At 35.8% G+C, this 19,828-nt stretch overlaps 2 protein-coding genes across 4 annotated transcripts; both read left to right on the top strand.

The window, feature by feature from the left end:
- Nucleotides 1-6,849: 6,849 nt before the first annotated feature.
- On the top strand, nucleotides 6,850-10,603 carry si:ch73-91k6.2 (alpha-1,6-mannosyl-glycoprotein 2-beta-N-acetylglucosaminyltransferase). The gene is made up of 2 exons (XM_058755843.1): nucleotides 6,850-6,980; nucleotides 7,104-10,603. Exon 2 carries the CDS (start codon nucleotides 7,226-7,228, stop codon nucleotides 8,465-8,467), a length of 1,242 nt encoding a protein of 413 aa, XP_058611826.1. The 5' UTR covers nucleotides 6,850-6,980; nucleotides 7,104-7,225; the 3' UTR covers nucleotides 8,468-10,603.
- Nucleotides 10,604-11,768: 1,165 nt separating this feature from the next.
- rnf8 (ring finger protein 8, E3 ubiquitin protein ligase) lies at nucleotides 11,769-19,828 on the top strand. 3 transcript variants are annotated; one of them, XM_058756923.1, is made up of 8 exons: nucleotides 11,769-12,063; nucleotides 12,599-12,727; nucleotides 14,528-15,217; nucleotides 16,615-16,677; nucleotides 16,760-16,849; nucleotides 17,165-17,272; nucleotides 18,629-18,840; nucleotides 19,502-19,688. In XM_058756923.1, the coding sequence occupies exons 1-8, from the start codon at nucleotides 11,935-11,937 to the stop codon at nucleotides 19,542-19,544; spliced, it is 1,464 nt and encodes a 487-aa protein (XP_058612906.1). In that variant the 5' UTR covers nucleotides 11,769-11,934; the 3' UTR covers nucleotides 19,545-19,688. The 3 variants fall into 3 exon arrangements, with proteins under 3 accessions (XP_058612906.1, XP_058612904.1, XP_058612905.1); XM_058756921.1 differs by having other exon boundaries at nucleotides 11,771-12,063; nucleotides 18,629-18,833; nucleotides 19,502-19,828; XM_058756922.1 differs by having other exon boundaries at nucleotides 12,042-12,178; nucleotides 18,629-18,833; nucleotides 19,502-19,828.

Here is a 19,828-nt window from a genome sequence, read left to right as displayed (position 1 = left end):
TCATACCCCACTGATCTATAGTGCCTGAGGCCTGGGCAAAAGTGGCATGTTAAAGACCCTCTAAAGACTGTTTTGGTAAAAACCTTTTGTTTTTATCTGGTGTCAGGAAACTATAAAAGACATTATCAGTTTCGGAGCCGTCAAGACCATTGTGTCTCATTCCTGTAAACAGAATGTTAATCATTATGAAAATATTGAACTAACTGCATGGACTAGACAGTCAGAATGAGAAAAACATAGAAACGGTGTGCACTAAGATAAGATAGCACTCAGTTTGAGAAAAACAAATCATTTAGGTGAAGCCTTGCACCAAGCTGCAGTTTTAGAGTTACTTAATTCACATAAACATGCCGTGGGAAGACCGCAGTAATAAAAATGATCTTTGGCAGTACATGCATTTGGATATTAGGCCTCATACACAATCCAACCAACATAAATCCATCATTTTAAAATTACAGTTGCTCAGTGTGGATTTCAGCACTCATCAGTGATCAAATAAGTATCAAGAGTTCAATTAAAATCCACATAAATGCACGATGTTTGCACCACTTACCCAAGCAGACATTTCTATATCTTAGCAGAAAGATGCATAATATTCGATCACAAATAGTAAAAAACACACATCATGAAATGTGCATGTGGCTTTATTGCACAACATGCTTTACAACTGATTAGTTCTGCTTGAAAGCAAGCAAGCAGAAAATGACTACAGAATGAACAAAATTTCCTCTCTTGTACAACTCTGAAAGGTTTTAATGTCATTCTGACCTTTTGTAAACTATTTAAAAGAAGAACTACTGAAGACATCGCTAAATATCGCATCTCACAGAGTTCCCTCAAAACTAATAAAACCACCGCTGAAAGAAGAATTTGTGTGTGCGCCTGTCTCAGACGGCTCCATTATCATCACATGTCCAGAGACTGTTGACCAGATTAAACTGTGGCCTGTTACACCATTAAAGCATGATCTTTGTTTTAAGGCCATGCACATCCTGGGAAGCCTGGCTTATTAAGTTAAACTGATAATGAGTGTTTTTAAGAACCGCAGTTCCACCCGATAATTAAAAAACCTCAATAAGACCTCAGTTTGTTGGTTTAACGGGCGAAACCAGTGCACATAAATTATCCTATTAGTTATACTGAACTTTGAGTGGACCTTTGCAAGTATTAAGTTCCTTATGCAATGCATCTGAATTGATTTTTCTCTGTGTGGATGTTTTTTACTGTGGACCTTGTGTAGTTTGAGTGCTTTGCCAATAGGGGGAGTCAGTCAGAATTTTCAATGGAAATCTATAGGATTTTAATCAAACATTTAGCTTCTTTAGTAGCTGTGAAATTAATCTCCAAGTAAGATATACAGGCTTCGTCCATCATTCAGCTGCATCCAAAATTTAACATTTATCACTATGAATGTTATTTGGTGTAAATCAGACCTGTTGGCCTTAAACATGATTAACTCACACGTAACACCCAGAGTCATTTAAGTCGAGTAAAGCTATTGGGTTACAAGGAGTTCTGGTTTTTATGAAAGATAAATGACGTAAGCAGTGGGTTTAACATATAATCTGATGCTCTTCTTTTGCCATCTAGAGGTCATCTGAATAATCAACAAAAGAGCTGCAAAGCTGGTTTCACATGAGACTTCAGTAAATGCTGAACAAAACAGGTTTTTCCTTTTTTTGTATCTCCGTTTTGATCTCTTTTGTCATGTAAAGGTTGCAGAACATCCCGCAGAGTCCTATAGACGCATACATATCACATGTATTTGTCCAGTAGGCCTAATTTACGTGTAATTTATCCAGATGCTCTGTTCTGTTTTTGAAATGAATTTGAAACCACATTTAATACAAAATTCATACATTCATGTTGCTGAAGATTATGATACTGAAATGAAATTTTTTACTTATATCTATATATTTCCATTTATTGAACTATTACATTGTCTTGAACTGTAAACCTAAATATTTCTCTACACTTTATGAATTTTGTATATTGTACATATGCACCTATGGCACTTATAGGTATCATATTATACATTCAATATTGTGTGTACTGTTTAATATTCCTAATACATTTAGTAAAAATTAAAATATAATGTAATATTATATATAACATATATGAATACAAGTAAAACATTAATTATTTATGTGAATTATATATATATATGTGTGTGTGTGTGTGTGTCCATGGACCACAAAACCAGTAGCGCGGGTATATTTGTAGCAATAGCCAATGGATCAAAATTATAGATTTTTCTTTTCTTTGATGCAAAAAATCATAAGGATATTAAGTAAAGATAATGTTCCTGAAGATATTCTGTAAATTTCCTACCGTAAATATATCAAAACTTAATTTTTGATTAGTAATATGCATTGCTAAGGACTTCATTTGGACAACTTTAAAGGTGATTTTCTCAATATTTTGATTTTTTTGCACCCTCAGATTCCAGATTTTCAAATAATTGTATCTCGGCCAAATATTGTCCGATCCTAACAAACCATACATCAATGGAATGTGTGTGTGTGTGTGTGTGTGTGTGTGTTAAATGTTATAAATATAAGGACTTGTGAATGTATGTGTAGGCTACCTGTCATCTTACAAACTGATTTCCAAAGGTATTTAGATTCCGTTTTTTGTTGCTTGTCTTGTGGATCCAAATAAAAGAAGAAAGAAAATGTGTACATGTGAACAGAATTCTCACACACATATTCAGTGATATATTAATATATTAATTGAATATACATTGTGTGCGTAATAGGCTAAACATAATATAAAACATCGAATTCTAAAGTATTTTTTAATTTTTTATCTAAATGATAGCATAGCAAATAAAATGGTAGATTTATTTATGAGTGCATTATATTTTAGCAGATATTACTGACATTATTTGAGTCATTCCACGAAACCGGTAAGATTTGAGTCGCTCTGACCTTTTTAAGTGTATTTCATCTATTGGGTCACCAAAATCTATTTTTAAATCTTTTTATATTAATTGAAATGTCTCCTTTAATAAGGTTTAAAAACATGACATAGATTGTATCCATTAGAAATTATCTTGTTTTTTTTCAGTGGACACCACCTATTTTGTCATGTCCCTTGTTGCCTTCTATGAAAGTGTACTTGGGATATTAATAATAAAATTAGAAAAAAGTCCATACATTTTGCTATTCTCATAAATATCTATCTGTGCTTTTTTGCTGGTAATGTTTTCTTTCTTTCTAAGTAAATTCATGATTATTCATTAAAATCATATTATTTAGTTCCGTACCTCAGTAACCCATCAACCCCGTTACACGAATCATTCTATTTATTTGATCATAACGGGGTTGTGAGATTGTGATGGGGTTGTGTTACACTTTGGTTCTGAAGTTATCCAGTAATTTAAATTAATTATTATATTTGATCAAGAATCTTATACCACATGCATATGTTGAATGTAGTAATGTCCATGTTAAAGCTATGTGTGTGTGTGTGTGTTCTGCCTAGATTTTCACATCTCAGTGTTAAGTAAATTCTACAAACAATACCCCATAATGACAACGTGAATGAAGTTTGTTTGAAATCTTTGCAAATTTTTTTTTTTTAAATTAAATAATTCACATGTACATAAGTATTCACACCCATTGCTCAATACTTGGTTGAAGCACCTCTGGCAGCAATTACAGCCTCAAGTCTTTTTGAGTATGATGCTACAATCTTGGCACATCTATTTTTGGATGGTTTCTCCCTTTCTCCTTTGCAAGACCTCTCAAGCTCCATCAGGTTGGATCGGTTTTCAGGTTTCTCCAGAGATGTTCAATCGGATTCAAGTCTGGGCCACTCAAGGACATTCACAGAGTTGTCCCGTAGCCACTCCTTTGTTATCTTGGCTGTGTGCTTAGGGTTGTTGTCCTGTTGGAAGGTGAACCTTCTGCCCAGTCTGAGATTCTGAATCATTATCATTAATGCTATCTCAATATTTTGGTGCACTGAGCTTTTCTTCTACTCTGACGAGTCCCTCAGTCCCTGCCGCTGAAAAACAGCCCCACAGCATGAGGTTGCTTCCAGCACACTTTACTTTTGGGACGGTATACTCTGCATGTGATGAGCACAGCTGGTTTCCTTCAGACACGATGGTTAGAACTGAGGTTCGTCAGACCAGAGAATCTTGTTTCTCACAGTCTGAGGGTTCTTTAGGTGCTTTTTTGCAAGTGCCAAGTGTGTTTTCCTGTGTCTTCACTGAGGAGAGGATTGAGTCTGGCCACATTGTCATAAAGCCCAGATCAGTGGAGTGTTACAGTGATGTTTGTCCTTCTGTAGGTTTCTCCTATCTCCACGTATGATCATGGAGGTGGAGGATGATCAGGTTGTTGGTCACCAGTCTAATCAAGGCCCTTCTCCATCAGTTGCTCAGTTTGGCCAGGAGGCCAGCTCTAGGAAGAGTCCTGGTTGTTTCAAACTTCTTCCATTAAGGGAAACAGAGACTACATGCTTCTGTGAACCTTCAATGCTGCAGAAATGTTTCTGTTCCCTTCCCCAGATCTGTGCCTCGATACAATCCTGTCTCAGAGGTCTACAGACAATTCCCTGGACTTCATAGCTACATGCGGAACCTTATATAGGTGTTTGCCTTTCCAAATCATGTCCAATCAACTGAATTTACCACACAGGTGGATCAAGTTGTAGAACCATCTCAAGGATGATCAGTGGAGTGCACCTGAGCGCAATTTTGAGTGTCATGGCAAAGGGTGTGAATACTTATGTACATGTGATTTTTTTTTCCGTTTTTTATTTTTAATAAATTAGCAAAGATTTCAAACAAACTTCTTTCACATTGTCAATATGGAGTATTGTTTTTAGAATTTTGTGGAACATAATGAATTTAATCCATTTTGGAATAAGGTTGTAACAACAAAATGTGGAAAAAGTGAAGCTCTAAGACGTTCCGGATGCACTGTACAGGGGTGTTGTATGTTGGTGGAAAACCAGAGTCTGTGTGCTTCATGTACTTCTCCATGTGGAGATCTTGAAAGAGGTGTGGGCCAGATATTGAATATAACACAAGTTGTTTGTTTTATTTTGATGACCTATTCAGTCAGTATATAATGTTCTAATGTATACTATGCTATTGTTGTTTTTCCTGCAGTCGGGTTAATAAAACTCAGTTCAATTGCAATCTGTTGTCTTTCTTGGTCACATAATGAAATACAGTGTTTATAAAAAATCTTACATTGATTGAGTAAAACACAACTATTTACATGTTAAGCTGTATTTGTCTCTTCAACCCCGTTACCCTAGTCTCAATCCCGTCACACCTACATTTTTATTATTATTTTAAGTTTATGAAAAAGTAATTTAATGTTTGTTGAACTCAGTCTGAAATGTTCAGAGCAATCATAAGAATACTGATTTTCGTTAAAATTCTGAAGTCAACCCACTTATTTGATCAAAAATGATGAGGTTGCTGTCACTTCAGTATAGCAAAAGTGTGAGATTTTATGTAACTTTTATATTTGCAAATACTGAATTAGTGTGAGGGACATCTGATTAATAGGAAAATGTTGATTTCATTACAAATACATTTTATGATCATATTCAGAGAGCTCCCATAGTGTCCATAATGGGGCTGAAGATTAATAGTGCCCATATCTTAAAATAATGACCGATAATAATAGGGATTTGATGCCTGAGGTGGGAAAATATGTTTTTCAGGAAGTTAACCCTCTGGCCCTCTTCGGTCATTTCCTGGACATGAATCGGATATGAAAAAATCATGGACATGAATCGGATATGTTAAATGGTCCAAAAAAAAAAAAATAGTCTCACTTGACTTCTTCACGTTCAAAAATGACCGACATAGGAAATGAATGGGAAATACGAAAAATTTGAAAACTCAGTGAATCTTTTGGTGGTACAAACTACAAATCAACCACTGGTCAGAAAAAAAGTGTGCAGCAATCAAGGGGTGACTCTCTAGAATACCAGGAGTGCAAAATAGACACACACACACACACACACACACACACACACACACACACACACACACACACACACATATACATATATACACAGAAATGAACTGGTAAGACTGCAACAGAGCAAATCACTATCTATTCCTTATTTTGTTGTTTTGTTGTTAATTATCAAATACCGAGTAACAAAAATGCTTTCTATGTGTTCCCTTTCTAACAAGATTTTAATGTTTTACTGTAATCATAATGTAAAACATGATACTTATCTAACCAAAAATATCTAAACCTTGACAAAAAGTAGTCTTTTAGAATATATATATATATATATCTAATAGCAAAACCTAAAAAAATTAAGAAATTATGTCTAAAAAACAACGGCAATCCAAAAGCCTCTTTATATATCTATATAGGTTGCTAATACAAGAGGTTACGCAACATTACACAAGTTTTTATTTTTTAATGCCTCCAGATGGCCCAATTCTCACTTTAAAAAAAAAAGGATTTTAAATGCCTTCACTCTATTTTAATGTGAAATATTGCATTTATTAAAAAATAGTAAATAAATTAAAAAATATATATTAATTCTAGTGGAGAAAATAGCTCATTAAAATTGTATAAATATTGCATAGTGTCATAAAATTCCCTCAAAATCATAAATAATAATCCAAAAATATTATTGAACATTTTCCTGAAAAAAAAAAAAAAAGTTACATTTCAAGGCTTTGGTCACGAAGAGGGCCAGAGGGTTAAATATGTCATTAATGCAGTGGGGTGTTCAGAAAAGTAATACATTTGGTAAAAAAATCTAAAAGGTGTAATTCCAAATCGTACCGGTTTCGTGCAATGACTCATTTATTAAAATAATAACTTAAGTGTGTCGTAAGTGTAGTAGTGTTTTGTCGGAGTGAGGAGGAGCATGTTCGTGTGTTCCTGTCGACTGTAAGAACACGTCAGCAGTAAAGACCTCCTCATTCTCACAGCACTTTCTCTTCCTGCTTCCAACTTTGCTGCACATGACACTTTATCAGGGTGAGTAGCTCTTGCTTTACAAACAACCAGACTTACGACCAAATATCATCATCTCACGCGCCGCTTTACGAGTCGCGTGACTGTTTCAGAGGATAAAACTCACTCATGAACTTCTCTTGACAGAACGATGTCCGTGTTTCACCTGAACGCTCGCTGTGAAAGTGCCCGGATTATGTCCACAACAGACGCATAACAGCAGCATATGATCCAGAGCTTTTGTTTTCTATGGTGCTTCGGCTGAGAAAATGAGATTCCGGTTGTTGAAGAAGAACGTTGTTGCGTTCCTCCTTGTTTTAATTGTGTTTCTAATGTTGTTTTACACCATGCGACGGACTAAAGATGAAACAAACGTGGAGGTGACCGAAAAAGAGATCTCACAGACTGCTATAATGGTTAAATTTGAGTATGGGACCATTGAGAATATGAGGAAGTCTGTCTATGACAGCAACTACAGGCAGTTCCTTCAGAATGGAGACAAGTTTGCATTGGATCCTGAGTTGGTCGTCGTCGTGCAAGTTCACAATCGTCCGGCGTACCTCAAAATGCTCATACAGTCCTTGGAAAAAGTCACTGGAATACAAAACACGCTTGTGATATTCAGTCACGACTATTTCTCGGAGGAAATTTCCGATATGGTCAAAGGAATCGCCTTTTGCAAGGTCCTCCAGATCTATTTCCCCTACAGCACGCAGCTGTATCCCAACGAATTCCCAGGACAGGATCCTAAAGATTGTCCGAGAGACGTATCGAAGGAGGATGCCATAAAGAAGGGATGTTTGAACGCAGAGCACCCAGATTCGTACGGACACTACAGGGAAGCGTCCATCACCCAAACCAAGCACCATTGGTGGTGGAAGCTGCATTTCGTGTTCGAGCGAGTGAGGGTTCTTCGGGGATACAACGGAGATGTCGTCTTCATCGAGGAAGACAACTACCTTCTCCCAGATTTCCACGAATTCTTCAAATCCATGACCGAGCTCAGGAAAACCAAATGCGGGGATTGCGACATCCTCGCTGTAGGCAACCATAACGGTTTATCAGGCTTTCACGAGCTTTCCAGCAAAGCCGAGACGGCAGGATGGCTGTCCACCAAGCATAACATAGGAATGGGCATCTCCAGAGAGCTCTACTACAAACTGATGGGGTGCAATAATGCATTCTGCACCTATGATGATTATAACTGGGACTGGACCCTGCAGAACTTGTCTGGTACGTGCATCTCCAAACCTCTCAAGGTTCTGGTGGCTCTTGGAAGTCGGGTTCTTCACACAGGAGATTGCGGCCTGCATCAGAAGGAGGATTGCCGGCCAGAAAAGGCTCTGGAGAGGGTGGATGAGGCGCTTAAAGAGGCGCAAACGGCTCTTTTCCCTCCCGCTTTGAGCTTGACGGACCACGGGCCGGTGGAGCATCAGCCTCACATGAAGAACGGAGGATGGGGGGACATTCGCGACCACACGCTGTGCGTCAACTACGCAGCTCGACTCTGAGCTGGATGCTCTCACTTATGAGCGTTTAAGTGCCATTCAGAATATCAGGGTTAAATGATGCAGGTTAAAGGTTTTGCTTTCACCAAAAACAGGAAAATATGAGCTATGATGATGTGTATATTGTGCAAAATGCAGATGAATGTCATGTAAAACAGGTTGAATTTTCACAACAGGATCAAACACCGAAATATTCTCGTGACAGTATGACGCAGCTGAATTTTACCCTAATGTTTTTTTTTGGTTTTTTTAAAATTGCAACACTGGAAAAAAAATATTATAGAAAATATTTTTGTGTTGCAAGAAAATACTTTTTCAGTCTTCTCTCAAATTTCCTGTTTAATTTGGTGTCAGTTGGCGTTTCTTAGTAATTACTGTTTCAGTGTATGCTTTAATATAGTAAAAATTTACTATAATATATATATATATTTTTTTTAAATGAGCATGCATTAGAGCCAGTACACTGTTAAAAAAATTAGTTGTAATAAAACAATATTATTGGAGTACATTTTACAAGAAAATACTATTTTAGTCTTTCTACTTCAAAATTTTACGTTTAATTCACTGTGCAGTTTCTTTGTAGTTAAATGTGAAATTTAAAAGCAATTTATGAATGAAAGTTGTTTCTACACCAATTTTGTGAGTGATAATACCTTGATAAATTAATGCTTTACAATTTAAATGATGTATCACTGGCTCATGGCATTACGATAATGAGAATTTGTAGTTGGAAATGTGCTTAATTGTGTTAACAGCACTAAACATTAATGGTCTTGATAAAACTGGCTTCATTTTTATGCATACAGCACAATAATATATGTAAAAAAAAAAAAAAAAAACACTTCTTATTTGATTTTGTGGTGAAATGTGACCTGAATATGATTCCTGAGACCATGACTTTAGCAGATTTATATAATTTGAATATTACTGACACTTGAACATAGGGAAATTGTTCAAGGTGCAAAAACTTGCATTTTAGCATTGCATTTTAACAATTTCTTTCTTTTTTTTTTTTCTTCCGTAAAAGAATTTCATCACAAATAATAAACCTTCCAGCAAACAACATCCAGATGTTTGTTGTAAATGACAATAGTTTGAATGTAACATTCCTTCTGTCTTCCGTTACTGATGTTTCTTTTGTTTTTTTTTGTTTTTTTTTAACATAGGGATATGTTTTGGTGGTGTATTTAGATGTGTGAATTTGTGTTTAACGTGCCTTGTAAACATTCTTACATTTGCATATGGCTATTTGCATTTGTGCTTTCCATCCTTTCTAATCCGGGTTTCTTCACGGACAATCATTTCTTTTTTTGACATGCGCTACTTAGTTGCCTAACATTGTGTTTAATATCTTGCGTAAATGTACGTGGAAGACTGGAATGACTGCACATTTTATATGCAAATTACTGTTATTTTCATCAGTTAAACAGGTTTGGCTCCAGACGTTTATCCATAATCACTGTGAACTGCATGCAAGAGTCTATTTATTTTCCCAACTTAGACACTTAGTAAAAGTTGGGGGTCACAGCAGCATAAACGTTCCTGGGATGGAAGAATTATACAAGTTGTGAAATGTTATCTTTACAGCCTTGACATGAAGCCAAAGAAACTCACCTTTGTGCATGGTTTGGAGAATTTGGAAGCTATAAAGGTGGACCTCGTGTTTTTTTTTTTTCCAGCTGACCTTCTCTGCGTGTTTCCTCTTGGTTTCCTTTCTGTGATTTCCGTTATACCTTTAGGGAGGAAAAGCTGACATGCTCAAAAGAGTTGCCAAATGTTTTTGTGGAAATGGATCTGAAATGCATTCTTTTATTGTGTTCTGGGTGAATACTGTGTGTTTGCGAGTGCGTATGAGAGAGATTGCTTGCTCTAGTGATTGTTTTCTTTTGTACGGGTTTTTTAACGGACACGGTTGTTTTCCAAAAACAAATCATAATGCTAGCTCTAAAAGCCATATTCATATTTGTTCTTTAAGCTTTCGGCCAAAGATGCGTTGATCATGTCGGCATGTTCAGGATGTATATACTGATTCACATCTGTGTATTTCATGAATTTATGAATGAGGGGTACTGCTTTTGATGATTTTTGTTGCTTTTGAGTGTTTGTCATTTTAAAACTGACTTTGCATATAATATATTGCGTGAATAATATCATCATATTCTGTGTCTGTGTCTCTTTAATAAGGTATAAACATCTGCGATTATGTGCCTGGCTTGTGTTTAGATACTGCGGTGCAGGAAAAATAATTTATATGATTTTGATCAATATTTTATCAGACTTGTCAGAAGATGATGTTTTGTGGAAGGAGTTTGTGAATAGCTTATAATCATCTGGCGTCTTTCTATTCTTTAAAGTGAATCAAATCCATTATTTTTTCATTTGAAATGAAAGATTTACAGTTTACTTCATAGTAAGCAGGCTCTGTTTTCTCTGTATGCTACTGTTTGTCTAACTGTAAACTCTGTTCAGATAAGATAACCTTCATTTGTTTACTTTCAGAGAGGTTTAAAGAGCCACACTTATTTTGAAAGGAAGAATTTTACTTTATATTTGCATCAAGATCACAACCGTAAGGAAATTATGATAGGATATGAGGATCAAAACTAATATTTTAGGTATTATATTGAAAAATCTAGCAAAAATTTCGTGTATCGCGGTCACTAGGGGTCGCTAAATATAGGCTACTAAACCACTCACGATAGAAATATATATTTATATTTGGTACATATGAAATGGTAGTTGAGACAGAGTAAATACAGTAAAGCAAAGCACAAAATACTTACAGCTGTAGATTATCAAAAAGCATGAAGCAGTTATTAAAAATTACTGCGACGGCTTTGCTAATTCGTCATTAAAAAGGTATAGCTTTTTATTGAATATTTTAAATTAAATAGCTATTTACTGATATTAATTGTTATTATTACTGTCAAGAATGCAGCTGAAACGGCGCGCATGGGTTATCACGTGATACATGTTACTTTTCTCAGCGTTGATGAGGATGACACAATCACAGGCGTTTGTGCTTAATCCGATGAGGGTTTTTTAAAATAATTTTATTGAAATTGCTGCCCTCGTTTACGCTTCTAAGGCAGGTACTAACCTGTAAAATGTACAACTTTTAAAACGTGCTGTTTTTAGTTTACAAATGTTTTCATTAAGGCAAAAAACGTCTTTGCATTTAAATGCCGCTCAACGATGAATTCGGCTCTCTGAGCCTCCAACCGCCCTCTGGCGGAGAGACACTAACTGTCAGAGTCAAGGCCTTTCATAGTGCGCTCAGCCAATTACCTTCTAGCTCTAAACCCCAGCAGCCATTCAGAGACTCCGCTGGGCGCCACGTGACGCGCGCAGGAGCGTAGAGTGGAAGCGCTGTGTTCTTGTGAAAAACTCTTGTGCTGCTTTCATGGCGGTATGTGGCGGACAACACACAATAAAAACAATATAACTTCACGCTAATTAATGGCGCAGGAATGATGGAAAAGACTGAAGAGCCTCCTTCCTTAAACACCGAGGAAGAGGGTTCTGAAAAAGACAAAATCTGGTGTTTACAGCGTGTGGGGAAGGACCGTGACTGGCTGCATCTGTTCGAGGGCTCAGAGGTGCATGTTTGCTGAATAAACCTCATCTATTTATATGTGTTTATTATATTCAGAGACTCAATCTGACGTGCAGCTTTCCGAGGCAAAATTAAGCGTTATGTGGGGTTGTTTAACTGTAAGTTGAGACTGAATTATTCCAAATCAAAACAACATTGGCCTGCATTAATGTTAGTCAAAGCAACACTTTATATTCTTATTTTCATTGCTTGTCTGAGTTATATTTACTTTAAAAGGGACAATGCACATTCATTAGCATAAGCACTCAAGTCTGTTATGTAAATGTGCCAGATTTAGCCATTCAGGCTAGTTTTCATCTGCAATCCCTATGTGTCAGCTATGTGCATTTTAACTAAATTAAATTCAGTATAACTAATACTGAATTTAAATGTGTTTTAAAAAGTTTTGGGATTCAATTTAAGAAACAAAGGTGTTTGTCATAGCTTAATGGCTTCAAATATGTGTACATTTTTTATTTGATTGATTTCATGATCTTAATACACGATTGCGTATTGCTCTTCTGTCTCTTTTTATTCAGGTTTCTGTTGGCCGTGGTCTAAATGTGACCCATCAGATTCTGTCGACCAGCTGTCCGCTGATGATATCCAGAATTCACTGTTTGTTGAAGAAAAATGATGATGGAGAGTGGACGGTGACGGATAATAAGGTGTAGTATCTGTCTGTTGGTCTATTAAGCTGTCCCTCAGTCTTTCTATCCATGTATTTCTGTGTTGTTGTCATTATATCTGTCTGTCTGACAGGCTCTGAAACAGACCTGAAATAAAAATACATTAAAGCTGAATATAAATAATTAAAGGGGTGCAGAGCCATGTGGTCTGAGAAAGTCAGCTGATCATCAGTCGGTTTCTGGCTGTTTTTGAAGGTGCCTAACTGGATGGTGAAATAGTGATGGGTTTGTTGAAACCACAAGTATGCATTCCTAGTTTCAGCATTAATTATTCTTCAGACATTCTGCTTTAAATACAGTGAGTATTAGTTGTATACTGAGTGACCAACACCTGGTTTTCAACCCCTAAAAATAGGTAATATTTAACAATCTGAAGATGGAGACTCATTGACATCGTGATATCTTTGGGACCGAACGATGTAGGGCTTTTAAAATAAAGATTCCAAAAGAAAAGTTTATTAAGAACTAGAATCTAAAATCATATTGCGATATCTTTAACTTCTTGAGTTATAGGCATGCAAACTTTGGAAAAAGAATTTATGGCACTTTTTCAATGCAGTTGCTTTGACAGAAGTGAATGAGATGCATCTCTAGTTCATTTTTTTCTTCAGACATTCCTCTTTAAAAGAAAAGAAGTATCATATTTTTGCAAAATGACCCACATTTGGTTTTTGACCACTGAAAATGTGTACAATTTAATCCTGGAGCCATATTGAAATTCTAATATCTCTTGAACCGAACCATGTAGGGCCTTAAAAATGAAGTTGCCAAAAGGAAAGTTTGTTAAGACCTGATATCTAAAAGGGCGTTAAGATATCTTTAATACTTCTTGAGTTACAGGCATGCAAACTTTGGAGAAAAAAATTGAAAAGTGCTGTTTCCACATTTTTTTGAATGGTCACCATTGGCACGTAATGCAACAAAGATTGCTAAAGTCAACAGATTTTACAAATAGAGCAACCAAGCTCTGTGTGAAAGTAACATTATGATGCTGCCATCTTTCTGAAGTCATATTTACCCCCCTGTAATTTGGCTCTGAATCTCAGGTGAAAACTGCCATGATTACTCAGTAAATATTCATCCATGACATTTAATATTTTGGCTTTCGTCACTATACATGTCTGTCTGTCTTCAGAAAAAATATTAGCAAAATCAAAATTTTGAGCCGGGGAAGTTTTTGAAATTTGGTTGATTTGACACGGAATCACCCAATTAAATATGAATAAATAACACTGGTGCCATAAAACAGAAATAAAATAATAAATTGAATCTATAGAAATATAAAAAAATAAAAATAAAAAAAAACTAATAAAATTACAAAAGCAAATAAAATTACTGAAACTTAAACTAAAATTAAGAAGTAAACTGAAAATAAAAAATAGCTAATTCAAAATATTGATAAATATACAGAAATAAAAAAAAATATATATATATAAATTAGTGCTGTCAAACGATTAATCGCATCCAAAAATAAGGTTTTGTTTGCATAATATATGTGTGTGCTGTGTATATTTAATTTGTATATATAAATACACACACATGCATGTATATATTTCAGAAAAATGTTGTTTATATATTAAATATTTATTTATAATATAAATTATATGAATATAAATTTAGACATGTACATGCATGTAAATATTTTCAAAATATATACAGTATGTGTGCACAGAACACACACACATAATATGCAAACAAAAACTTTTATTTTGATTAATCGCAATTAATTGTTTGACAGCACTTTGTGTCTTAACTTGCTTCTCCTGTCTTTATACCCAGAGTCTGAATGGCGTGTGGATAAACGGGAGCCGGATACCGGCTGGAAACCCCTTTTTACTCAAGCAGGGTGACTCTGTGCGGCTCGGCGTCCCTCTCGACGGTAACCCCGTGGAGTTCGACTACATCCTCGTCCAGAAGAACTTCAGTGAAGTCAAATCCTTCCTGTCTGGGAATCTTAGCAAAGAATCTGACGCCGCTTCTGTAGGCCAAAAACTGAAAAACTCAAAGCGTAAGTTAGATGCAGACGAGTCGGAGCTGTGTCCCACACAGAACTCCAAATCCAAGCTGTACCGCAGCTCCGGCCCGGATAAGTCTCGTGCGCAGCCCTGTCCGTCCGGGGAACGCCGGGAAACGGAGCAGTTCTTCTCTAAACCTCTGGAGGAGGACAGAAGCGGCGATAAAGCGGGAAGCAGCTCGAGCAGCGGCAGTGAAAGAAGTCAGCAGCTGGCTAGCGTACACCGCTACAACAGAACCCTGATGGTCCTGAAGGGCCGCGTGGGCCACACGCAGAAGCGCGCGGCGGAGCTGGAGCTGCTGCAGCACCAGACGCCGGAGCGAGAGCGGGAGATGCAGGATCTGCAGGCGCAGCTGGAGCTGCTGCGGGGTCAGCTGAGGTCGCAGCAGGAGCAGGCTCTCAAACGCATGGAGACCCTGGAGAAATCCTTCTGTGAGGAAGAGCGACGCCTGGAGGTGAGCGGCCAATGAGTCATGTTTTTTTGGGGCGGGTTTGTAGTGAACGGCTGCATTTGTTCACAAATCCTCTCCCATGGCTTCATCGTGTAGTATCCGTATCCATCATATGCACACTTCCAATCTCAACAGAAGATGTTCACCTGTTGTTTTATGAATACTGTGAATTTATATGTAGTATGGAAGTATGCAATTTTGACTACAGACAAAGAGCAGTGATGGCCAGTGATATTATCAAAAGTAATTTTCATTATTTGCAATTAAGCTGAAATAAAATATGAATATTAGATGGAAAAACTTGTGTAATATTAGATGAATATTATAGAAAAATGAAAATTAGAAATGTTGCCTTGGCAACTGAGTCAGAAATAAAAATGTGAAGTTCTAAAATTAAATTAAATTAAAATAAAAAAAATAATGAAAGCATATAGAATTATATTTTATAGAATTTTTAAATTTATATAGAAATATAAAAATAATAGTAGAATAAAATAGTAATTCTGTTAACATATTATTATAAATAATACTAAATTTAAATGCCATTATAACTTCATCCAGAGATTCAACACAGTGAGGTTTGGATGAAGATATAAATTTTTTTTTTTTTTATTGAAGTATTTTTAAATTTTTAAATTTATAAGAATATATCTAGATCACATTGCTCTTTCCCATTTGGAATCGGTGATCATCAAAGAATATTTTTGTAATTTGAAAAGTTTATTTGAAAAGATAAATAATTTAAAACTTTTAGCTGAAATGAGTTTAAATTGATGTGCTAAAATTAATAAAACGATAAAATAAATTAAAGCTAAGTAGTAATTAAAATAAAATACAAAATTATAAACATATAAAAAAATGAACTAAAATGAAACCAAATATATAAAAATAAAAGCTAATTCAAAATATTAATAAATATTACAGTATATAAATAATACAAAATCTAAACGCCATACACCACAAGAATTTCAGAGCCGTATCTATAGCATCATCGTGGCAAGGTTTGGATGAGCACATTTACTATATTAATATTAATGTTTTTTTCAGAATATATCTAGTTCATGTTGCTCTTTCCCATTAAGAGTCCACGATCATCTCATTTCATCTCATCACACATTTACATGAATTAATAAAGCATAAGCTTTAGCTGAAATGCCTTGCTTATCAAAGTTGTATGATCTGCTGCAAACATTGCTCGATTTTCTAAAAGATTCAAAAGCTTCTGCTTCATCTAAATACATTTCTTTTGGCTCTCTAATAATTTCCTGGTTAATTTTGGATGCTCTATTAATAAAATGAACATAATTTTACAACTTATTTCTGGTATAAGAGGAGGCCTTGGGTCATAATATAAAGCTATAACATTTTTTGTATTTACACACATATGTTGTTTTCCCAAGACTGAAAAAGCACAACAGAATGAGGAAGGCTTGAAAAAACAACTTGAGGAGGCGTTGAAAGAGGTAAGAGAAATAAACCGCACTTCTTCAATATTTTATGACCTTGAGCACAAGTATTGCATAATGTTTTCTTTTGCTTTGCCAGCACCGGAAAGTTATTGAGGAGCTCAAACACGCTCGTGAAGGATTCAAGGAAGTTCTTCAAGCCAAAGATAAGGAGCTGGAAGTTACAAAGGTAGTTATGGAAGATATGGAAGAAGTTATGGTAGTTATTGAGCTTGAAAACAAATGTATTTTCTGTAAATTTCAAGAGGTGAATTTCTGTTGAATTTCCTAGCTGTTCTAATGAAAGTGAAACGTGGTCTGTCAGGCTTCAAAAGTTTATACCGTCATGTACATAAATGTTTTCATAGACTAAAATGAGTTGTGCATCAAACTCTTCATGGGTCACCAGATTCGTATAGTATTTTGTGGAAGTGTAATGACATAATGCCTAAAAATATTAAAAAATAACCCGTTCTGTGCAATAATTTGTAACCTTCTCCCACAGGAAGAGAAAGAAAAGGCCAAAGCTCAGAAAGAAGAAGTGGTCACACAGATGACTGAAGTGTTAGAGAGTGAACTGCAATGCAGTATTTGTTCTGAGCTCTTCATTGAGGTAAAAAAATACAAAAAAACACATGATGTGAAAGGTCATGTGATCATATGTAGGAATGATAGGGGAAGAACACTGACTTTTTAAAAGATCAAAATTTTCTTTTCTATAAAAGTTCGCTACAGAGTGTAGGTTGACGTAATGTTTTGTGCAAAAACTCCAATGGAAGTGTGCAAAGGCCCCGAAAGGTACACTGAAATCACACTTAAAATGTTTGCATTTAATTGTAATAGATATAAATATAAAACAAAGTGGTATGCAAACAAACAATGCTTGAGCTTTTCGTAATTTTAAAATTTCTTTTTAGAATAACCAGCAGTGTAGTTAATTATATTAACAAATGTGACCCTGGAGCACAAAACCAGTCTTAAGTCGCTGGGGTATATTTGCAGCAATAGCCAAAAATACATTGTATGGGTCAAAATTATAAATTTTTCTTTTATGCCAAAAATCATTAGGATATTAAGTAAAGATCATGTTCCATGAAGATATTTTGTAAATTTCTTACTGTAAATGTATCAAAACTTAATTTTTGATTAGTAATATGCATTGCTAAGAACTTCATTTGGACAACTTTAAAGGCCATTTTCTCAATATTTAGATTTTTTTGCACCCTCAGATTCCAGATTTTCAAATAGTTGTATCTCAGCCAAATATGGTCTTATTTATTCAGCTTTCATATGATGTATAAATCTCAATTTCCAAAAATTGACACTTAAGACTGGTTTTGTCGTCCAGGGGTCACATATGAACTTTTTCACAAACTCAACATCAGAAAGAATCCAAGCTGTTTAGTTTTTTATTTATTTTGAGCAATAGTTACATTTTTTGAAACCTAACAAACTTCATTTTATGAATGGAAGAATGTCCTCATGCCGAGTTTCTTTAAAATAAATATTTATAACGAAATCTCAAAACAAGTGGCAAGTACAGTTTTAACCGTGGCTTAAGCTTGAGGTTAGATTTTTTTTTTTATGTTTATGAAAGAATTTGAATAAAAATATAGTTATAATTGTAATATTGTGAAATTTGTACAATTTAAAATAAATATTTTTGGTTGTAATATACTGTAAAATGTAATTTCTGTTTTGTGAAGCTGAATTTTCAGCAATCTTTGCAATCTTGCATGGTCAGATTTTAGTGATGGTTTAAGCTGATTTATTTAGCAACTTATTGGGATGTATAGTGACCAATCACAGTTTGTTTTGGTTTTAAATGCCATTTCAGAATGGATTTGTGTGAAATGATGCCACAAAAATAGATTAGACCTACAATTTTGCAGTCTACATCAGATGGTAAGTGACTACAAAGGAAACAGCCGCTTATTCCTCTTGACCTTTGACCTCTGTGACCCCTCAGGCCGTGACGCTGAACTGCGCCCACAGCTTCTGTCAGCACTGTATCCGAGAGTGGCGCAATCGCAAGGACAAGTGTCCCATGTGTTGGCAGTCCATCACGTCTCAGACGCGCTCTCTGGTCCTGGACAACTGCATCGACCGCATGGTGGAGAACCTGAGCGCCGACATGAGAGAGAGACGCCTCGTGCTGATCAACGAGCGGAAAGGTGAGAGGTGCGTGACATCACTGCGTCTACCGTCTGATGTGACTCTTTGAGAAGTTATGGATTTTTCAGCATTAAAGGAATAGTTCACCCGAAAATGAATGTTTGTTGTAAATTTACTCCCCCCTCAGGTCGTCCAAAATGTAGATGAGTTTGTTTCTCCATCAGATTTGGAGAAATGTAGCATTGCATCAGTGTCTCAGCAATGGATGCTCTGCAGTGAATGGGTGCCGTCAGAATGAGAGTCTGATAAAAACATTACAATAATCCTCACCACTCCAGTCCATCAGTTATAACAGCTTGAGAAGATAAAAGCTTTGTGTTTGTAAGAAACCAATCCAATCCGGCACCCATTCACTGCAGAGCATCCACTGCTGAGACACTGATGCAATGCTACATTTCTCCAAATTAAATGTGTATTTTGGATGGGTTTTTTTTTTTTAGACTAATCGGAAACAGCATGCTATGAACAGCCAAATTGTCAAAATTGAGCAGTGCATAAAAACAGTTTTTGCCTATAGTGTCTTGCTTTAAATCAACAATATAACCAACAGCTGTGCCACTCAAACTGTCAAGATCAGGTCTGTTGTTAAAAACAAATCCTCAACATACAAATGGTGCTTTAAAAGTATAAAGTCCTGTCTGAAACACAAAATATAAACTGTTCTCAGGTCAGAAAGCAAGCGTCTCTCCAGCAGTCGTGGTAATAAATGACGACAGCGACAGCAGCAGCAGCAGCGACACGTTCTTTCAGAGCGACAGCTCTGTGTTCCTGGACTCCTCCGAGTCTAACGACTCTCTGGTTCATTATCCCATCGATGACGACTCGTCCTGGACTGATGAGGACGATTATCTCTGAGAAACACACGCACATGTGAAGAACACAGGCACAGCTCATTTATTTGGTTTTGTTTAGCCATGCTATTTTTATGTTTGTAGCTCACTGTATGACTTGTTTGGGCTTTTCTTGTTAAAATAAACTTTATAATTATTTTGCA

Source organism: Onychostoma macrolepis, chromosome 20 (assembly GCF_012432095.1).
Source record: "Onychostoma macrolepis isolate SWU-2019 chromosome 20, ASM1243209v1, whole genome shotgun sequence".
Classification (NCBI taxonomy): domain Eukaryota; kingdom Metazoa; phylum Chordata; class Actinopteri; order Cypriniformes; family Cyprinidae; genus Onychostoma; species Onychostoma macrolepis.
The sequence above is the reverse complement of the archived record's forward strand: the minus strand, read 5'-3'. Positions and strand labels throughout refer to the sequence as shown.

Excerpts from the sequence above, each read along its gene's own strand:
- si:ch73-91k6.2 (XM_058755843.1), top strand. The coding sequence starts at position 7,226 with ATGAGATTCCGGTTGTTGAAGAAGAACGTTGTTGCGTTCCTCCTTGTT.
- rnf8 (XM_058756921.1), top strand. The coding sequence starts at position 11,935 with ATGATGGAAAAGACTGAAGAGCCTCCTTCCTTAAACACCGAGGAAGAG. Across the intron at positions 12,064-12,598 it reads ATCTGTTCGAGGGCTCAGAG|GTTTCTGTTGGCCGTGGTCT; the intron begins GTGCATGTTTGC and ends CTTTTTATTCAG. Across the intron at positions 15,218-16,614 it reads AGGAAGAGCGACGCCTGGAG|ACTGAAAAAGCACAACAGAA; the intron begins GTGAGCGGCCAA and ends TGTTTTCCCAAG.